Below are 8,112 nucleotides of genomic sequence, written 5' to 3'. Positions count from 1 at the left end.
AGTAAATAAAGAAGTAAAGCAAACAATTATCACTTCTAGTTACGACCTTTGTACTTGGTTGCTGCTTTTTTTTAGGTTTCTATATATATATATTTGAATAATTAAAAAATCGTAAATTACTACATTAATACCATAGAATTCCACTATAATTTATAATACTCAGTAACTGAGATGTATTTAGTAAAAAAAAATATGAAATATCGAGCAGACTATGAAACGTTGAAATATTGGTTCAAAAGAAATAAATAGTGCCAAGTTCGTTAAAATGGCTGAGAAGGCCACTAGGGGGACATTCTGAGCTTCCGATTGGTTATTAATATCATATAGAAGTAAGTGTATCTAAGGGAGCGTTTCCAAAAATGGAAAGAGGTGGGCGGGGTGGCACTGTGTTTGATTTATTACATGAGCAATATCTTAGCAAATTGAAAAGATAAGAGGCTCTTCTTTTATATTCTAGCTTGTCAATATCGGTAATTTGAGTTTCTAATTCGTATGAAGCTATAGACTTGGTATTATGACATCACAAACATCTAATTTGAACCAGTGCTGTATTCAACATACCACATGACACACAAAAATCAATGTTTATCTGTGTTTTTTAATACCTGTTTTGAAAATAAGAAATTGATTAATATATAGTACTAAAAGTTGAATTATAATCTGCAGTTTGATACCAAACTTACTGACATAAATTCATGAAATAGTAGTTCAATAAAATTTTGAGTGCAAGCCAACAAATGAGATGACATGGCCTTTCACCCGTGACCCATCTCGAAAGGATTAACTGATTATATTTCTTGACAATAAATGATGCTGATGGGTAATCATTTATATTGTTTACATTACTCACCCAGCTATACTCAATAGTTCTAACCATTATGTATAGCAGAATAAATATATGTGCTTACTTGTGGACATGAAACAAATCACTTAATCCCTCATGCATCTTCTATTTGTGTGCCAAGTTTTCTAAAACTAAGTATACAATCACTCCCATAAGTAATAAGATATTTAAGTATTAGTTAATAAATAAAAAAATATGATTCACATAATTATCTCGGGTATAAATTGAATTTCTGGTTCTCATTAGGACCTTCCTTTAGATCCAGAAGCTGAAGTGGAGTTCTATCATCAGTTGGGACCAGCTGTTGCTGCCAGTTGTGCAGGTGACACAATACTTATATTGCCTGGTTGCTACCACTGTGATGGGCTCAGTTGGTTAGACCACAACCTCATTATTAAAGGTCATTTTTCTTTAGTGTATAATTCTTTAAATATCATATTTCAGATATGATCTTACCTTGTGTTTGAGATGGCACACATTGGTAATTTTTTGTGTTCGTATTACCACATGATAATTTATAAACTTGTCATTATGTTAGGAAATGTTTGAAAGAAAGTTGACTTTAATTATGTGAAAAAAAATTGTTTTTCACTGTATTGATTTATGACTTTTATAAGAAAAATTTATTCAGTATTCTGTACTAAACTCTTGTATCTAGCAATCTTATAAAGACATAACTGGATAATGTACACAATATTTTAGTGGATATCTTAAAGGTTTTCTGAAGGTAAGAGTCAATTTATATCTTATTTATGCTGAGGGTAAATTGCACTTTATAAGAATGCATTTTATACATTAATGCAGTGGTGACACGTATATTTAGTTTGTGCTGAACTATTTTACATTGTAATATCATGATGCCCAGAAAATTCATCTGCATTCCTTCAGAAGAAAGTTAAATTTTTAGATGATTTAGAGCTAAAGCACACAAGATTTTCAAGGAGCCTTCAAAAATGGAGCATTTAGGACAGCTGTGAGCTTAGAAATCCCACCATAAGCCAGTCTCGTAGTGAAGGTTTGGGTTACGAAAGAGAACTTTCTGAACCAGAAAGAGTAATTGAAGTAAAGCTATTTATATCTCGTGGTATCATTAACAAAAAGATAATAAATTAGAATTTGAAGCTGAAGGCTTATAAACTTACAGCCATACCTTGAAATCAGTAGCTGTTGTTATAAGAAAGATGGTTGAAGACACTTGAGTCAATATCATTTGATTACATACCTGAAAAGTCACCCGAAGCAACTCCAATGGACATTTTTTTTTTGCTTAAATGTGGTTTTGAAAGCTAAATTGCAAGTAATGGGCAGTTTTTGTGAGGAGTGTCTCATGATGTGAAGTTTAAGATTGACTTTATTGTTCTTTGCAGAACTTTGTTACAACAGAAATTTTAGTATCACACAATATTGTTTAACCATGGCTAACAGGATGGGTATGACGTATAACTGATGGATCATATAGTTTTGGGGGCAGTGCAGGAACTGGAACATCATTTTTATAAAGAGCAATTAACCTTTAGAATTAATACTAGAATTACGTATCTTACACAATAACATTATTTTATGTGTATGTGTAATCTTTTGTGTTGTTAAAACCAGAAATATTTGTATGTTCCTTTTTTTCTTTTGTAATGATAAAATTAATTATTCTACTCAAGAATGTGGCATATAGGTGTCAAGATAATATAACTGTTATGCTACATTAAACATTAAAATATTGTGGAAAACTGTTACATCACTATTTACCAAATTTACTGTTTGCATGTTACACAGGGGTTAAATCGGAACAAGAAGTGGTTTTGGAGGATGTGGGAAATGGGGATATTTTTATCAATTGCAATGCTGAGAATTTGGTTCTAGAGAATCTTACCATTCAGCCATCAGAGGGTATTATTTGTGCTGTTATGGTGCATTCTGGGAAGACCAACATGAAAAATTGTACAGTTAAAGGAAAAGCAGCTCAGTCTTGTCTTGTAGTTCTTAGCACTGCTCAGATGTACCTGAAGACTTGTAAACTTATTGAGGCAAAGGTATGTGGACAATGATATGACAGTATTCAGTGGCCTGTGACATAAGGTATGTAAATAATGATAAACAATATTCTATCTCAATATCTTGTTACTGAAGGTACGTGGATGATATTCAGTAGGGATGCACGAGTACCCGGCCAGATATTCGGCCTTGGCCGGTTATTGAGCTACCCGGTAGTACTCAGCTCCGGCCAAGTGTTGAAGTTAAAAAACAACCAAATCCAGGTAATTGAAAATTGCATCTAAGCCCTAATCTTTGTGGCAACTTATGTGGTACTGAAAGTTACAGTCAATAATTGATTTACTTAAAAAAACATGTTCCGAGCAACAAAGACTGACCACCCGCTAAAAGTTGGGGATTCAGGCATGGCTTAAGAAGTAGATTTCTGGGAAAGGTGGGGGTTTTGGAAACAATTGGGGTTTGAGAAGTTGGGGCTAGGCATTAAACAGAATAATGATTCTAAAACGTGTCAACATCACTGTTTCTGTGTTTACTTTCGCTGGCCTCACTTTTGGAAGTCAAGTTATCTCTCCGCACCTCAGACCAGTGTAGCCAAGTGAATGGGCTTTTAGCACCACTGGCAACATTATCACACATGAAAGGTCAAGGCTTTTACCTAAAAACACTGAAATGCTACTGTTCCTCGAGTACAATTTAAACAAATTCCAAAAATTCAGGCATTCTGCAAACTGGTGTGCACATTTTTGTTAGTTAATTTTGAAATTTGAAAGTAAAAATTGGAATGTTCTATTGGTGATTATTCAGTTAAGTGCAATAAATGTCAATTTTGTTTTTGTTTCTAATTTTTGTGTATGTTGTTTTGGGGGGGGGGGCAACCCCTGCTGAAGCTTAGTGGCCAGGTACCCGACCCCGTATTTGGCCAAATTTTACTACCCGTGCATTCCTAGTATTCAGTGTTTTGTTAATGAAGGTATGTAAATAATGATAAGCAATATTGTATCTGAATATCTTGTCACTCTTAAAATGTGTGAATAATAATATAAAAGGTTTCAGTACCTTGCTGTAAAGTTATGTAGACAATGATATCGTTGTTTTCAATATTCATTAAACCACATCACCCAGATTTATAACAGGAGAGAGATTAATGCTTGACAGATAGAAATGGAATACCGATGAATGAGAACTGTTTTAACTGTATGATATGTTTTATTCTCAAGAGTCATGGAATACAGCTCCGGGCTGGGGGAAAGCTGACCCTTGATTCATCAAGTATAACACATTGTAATAGAAGTGGCCTTCAAATAGAACTGCTTTCTAGTTGTTCCACTGAAATAACCATTTTAAACACCACTATTGAGAATAACAAAAATTTTGCTATCTGTCTTGATGATCAGGGATACTATCAAACTAAAGATTCAGAGAAAGAAGTAGATTTGGACTTTTTGTACAAGTAAGTTTTCACAAGCGGTACTTTTGGTATTAATAAATGTTATTTTTAAGATGTAGTACACTTGCTTGAGGTTTGAGACCAATTTGTTGTAGCTGTACTTCAGGTAATAATGAATGTTACTGGTGAGATACAATACACCTTCTTGAGGTTTTACATGAGTTTTCTGTATCTGTATAGGTGGTATTAATAAATCTTATTGTTGCAATGAAATACACTTTTGAGCTTTGAGAAGAGTTTTCTGAACCTATACATCTGGTGTTCATGAATGTTATTATTGAGATCTAACACACTTTCTTGAGGATTGACATAAGTTTTCTATAGCTATGCTTCAGTTATTAATGAATGTTATTGTTGAGATGTAATACATTTTCCCGAGGCTTAATATTAGGCTTTTCATGCTACACGTTTGGTATCAAGAATTGTAAGCATTATGTAGTCATACAGTTTCTCAAAATTTAAAATTTCTTTTTTACATATATTTTGATATTATGATAAGTTTCCATTTTAAAACTGTTGGTTATTGTATTTCAAGTATAGATTAATAAGATATATGCATATATTGTCTTATACCATTAGATGTTCCCTATTGAAAGTAAAGATCCAAGGAGTGTTTCTATGTCACAATGCTCTAGGATCGTATGGCCTCTGTCACCAAGACATTCTCACTGAGTCTAGTCATCAAAGAACAACTGGATCTGTCACTCGTGCACTGCATTTTACTTCGTTGAGTAGTGATGACTCGATCAACGAGATTAGTAGTACTTCAACCAACTCGGACAAGTTGTTTGACGTAGAAAATCTTGAAAGTAAACAGTCTGATGATACTTCAAGTGAAGATGAACAAAAATGTGATGCAAAATCCCAAATAATGAAACAAATGGTACAGAAAAGTATTTCAGAAGCTTCTTCAAGTGCTACATCTCTCGTATGGTAACCCAACACGTTTTGTAAAACTCGACGAGTTTCAAGGAATGTAATTCTTGAAAGTTCCATGAAAATTAAAGTGCTCAGTTACTGCAGCTTTTTGTAATATTACTTGTATATGTTCAGTTACTGGAGCTTTTTGTAATATTACTTGTATATGGTCAGTTACTGCAGCTTTTTGTAATATTACTTGTATATATGTTCAGTTACTGTAGCTTTTTGTAGTATTACTTGTATATGTTCAGTTACTGCAGCTTTTTATAATATTACTTGTATATGTTCAGTTACTGCAGCTTTTTGTAATATTACTTTTATATTATGATTTATGTAAAACTCACTGAGTTTCAACGAAGTGTAATCCTTGATGAAAGTTCCATGAAAATTAGTGTTCAGTTCATGTAACCTTTTGTAATATTACTTTTATATGTTCAGTTACTGCAGCTTTTTGTAATATATTTGTATATTATGATTTTATAAATATCCCAAAACTATTCAGTGTACTGTAATAATGAAACTTGTCATTGTGAGATACCATGAATCAAATGTTTCTATAATGTTTTGTTACTACAAGTTTTAAGTGTAACTTTACTTGAAAAGCTATGTGCTTGTTATTTTGTAGTTGTTCAATTCATGTGCTAGATTCTCTTTTTTGTGTAACTCATTTAATCTTTAGCTATAGATAATGGAAGATGGTGTTTTTTTTATAATACAAATGTACTTGTATGGTTTAAGAGGAGAGCAATTTTTGAAAAATATAAGAACCAAATAAAAGTGAAAAAATTAGCATGAAATCTGTGTTTTTGGGGGGGGGGGGGGTTAACCTTAGAAATTACTTATGTATAATATAACAAGAATTAGCAAATTAGATCCAGTTAATTTCCTTAGTAAAAGTTTATTATAAAATTATGTTTTACTGTGGTTTCTGTTACTTTTGTGGAAATCTACAAGCATCAGTATGCATCAGATCAAAGTATTTAAACTAAATTTATCTAAATGAAATATGAACTGTGATAATTTTTTTACACTGATATTCTATTGGAAGTAAAAGTTTTGTATTAACTCTGTAGTGACTAATTTCATTAAAGTATCTCAGCATATTTGCACATAAGAATAATTCAAAACATGCAATGGCCCAGAAATATGTGAGACACTAGTAGTTTGAAAACAGTACACAGAAGTATGATGTGTGACACTAGTAGTTTGAAAACAGTAAACAGAAGTATGATGTGTGACACTAGTAGTTTGAAAACAGTAAACAGAAGTATGATGTGTGACACTAGTAGTTTGGAAACAGTAAACAGAAGTATGATGTGTGACACTAGTAGTTTGAAAACAGTACACAGAAGTATGTGTGACACTAGTCGTTTGAAAACAGTAAACAGAAGTATGATGTGTGATACTAGTAGTTTGAAAACAGTAAACAGAAGTATGATGTGTGACACTAGTAGTTTGCAAACAGTACACAGAAGTATGATGTGTGACACTAGTAGTTTGAAAACAGTAAACAGAAGTATGAAGTGTGACACTAGTAGTTTGAAAACAGTACACAGAAGTATGATGTGTGACACTAGTAGTTTGAAAACAGAAGTATGAAGTGTGACACTAGTAGTTTGAAAACAGAAGTATGAAGTGTGACACTAGTAGCTTGAAAACAGTAAACAGAAGTATGATGTGTGACACTAGTAGTTTGAAAACAGAAGTAAGAAGTGTGACACTAGTAGTTTGAAAACAGAAGTATGAAGTGTGACACTAGTAGTTTGAAAACAGTAAACAGAACTATGATGTGTGACACTAGTAGCTTGAAAACAGCATGCGTTTTACTATTTAGAAACAATCGAGTTTGATAGAATGTTACATGGAAACACTAGAAGTACTATAGTATACAATTTGTAGGTGCAGTGGACGAGCTGCCTTTTCCCCAATCTCAGTTCAAAATCGGGGATAGCTAGCATAGATAAGCCTTGAATAGTTTTGCACAACCATTAGAAAAGAACAACATACCAGTTGTGAGAGAAGATCAAGTCTTGTAGCAGATGGTAATATAAATATCTGACATCAAATCACCACACCTTAAACTTCAAATTCTATGTTGAAGTCGAAAACCCAAAGCTATCTTTAACTGTAGACTCGCTACTCTTATGTTCACGAAGGCAACTACAAAACTAATTAGTTTACGATAGTAAGTACCAAAATTTAGAACTATTGGTCCTACAGAAATATTCTGCTGGTGAATTTGCTGTAAACCGTACATGAGAACGATCTGGTCTAATTCCCTTGTACACATTTTCGCTTATGGTTTTGTTCTTATATGTCGTGGGGTGTATTTCTCAGGTTCTGTAAAGACGGCAAAGCTAAAGTACTAATACAAGTTCTCAGTGTCCAAGTTTTGATCAGTATAAGGAGATACAAGGTAATCCTTTAAACGTCTTGACAAATTTTTAGAGGAATAATTGTCAAAGCCCCAAAGATTTGTTAATTATAGATTGGTTTACCACTTTATTACATTTTTCTCAACTAAATTATTCAACGAATAAAATGCATCTTCGATACAGAATTCTCTAAAACTGGCAAAGGTTTAAATAACGTAATTAATCCCATTTTTCAGAAACAATGTTTCACTGTAATATCCTGATTTGAGAATTATCGATGATGAAACTTTAGTTAAGAAACACGAAATAATTTGATAAATCGATATTGTTTCAAAAATTCTTACGAATATACTTGCATCTTAAAATCTGAATGAATGATTTAATGTTAGGAAGACCTAACGCAGAACAAATGTATATATATATTTAATATTATTTGACTTTATGATTGAAAAGAGTAAACTATTCAAAGGTAAGGCATAGTGATAAACGTGACTGACTAAATCTATGAGCTGTGGGTGCGTTATAAGAGTGACGGT

The 8,112-nt window shown here is 32.7% G+C and overlaps 1 protein-coding gene across 1 annotated transcript in view; it reads left to right on the top strand.

The window, feature by feature from the left end:
• The window catches only part of LOC111086668 (SHC SH2 domain-binding protein 1 homolog A-like), a 20,815-nt gene extending 14,665 nt beyond the window's left edge, over positions 1-6,150 (top strand). The window contains exons 3-6 of the mRNA XM_022390454.1: positions 1,091-1,244; positions 2,615-2,871; positions 4,051-4,283; positions 4,860-6,150. Of these exons, the coding sequence (XP_022246162.1) occupies positions 1,091-1,244; positions 2,615-2,871; positions 4,051-4,283; positions 4,860-5,217 (1,002 nt within the window). The 3' untranslated portion in view covers positions 5,218-6,150. The remainder of the gene's footprint in view (positions 1-1,090; positions 1,245-2,614; positions 2,872-4,050; positions 4,284-4,859) is intronic.
• Positions 6,151-8,112: the final 1,962 nt, after the last annotated feature.

This window comes from Limulus polyphemus, unplaced genomic scaffold (assembly GCF_000517525.1).
Source record: "Limulus polyphemus unplaced genomic scaffold, Limulus_polyphemus-2.1.2 Scaffold48, whole genome shotgun sequence".
In the NCBI taxonomy this organism is placed as follows: domain Eukaryota; kingdom Metazoa; phylum Arthropoda; class Merostomata; order Xiphosura; family Limulidae; genus Limulus; species Limulus polyphemus.
The sequence above is the reverse complement of the archived record's forward strand: the minus strand, read 5'-3'. Positions and strand labels throughout refer to the sequence as shown.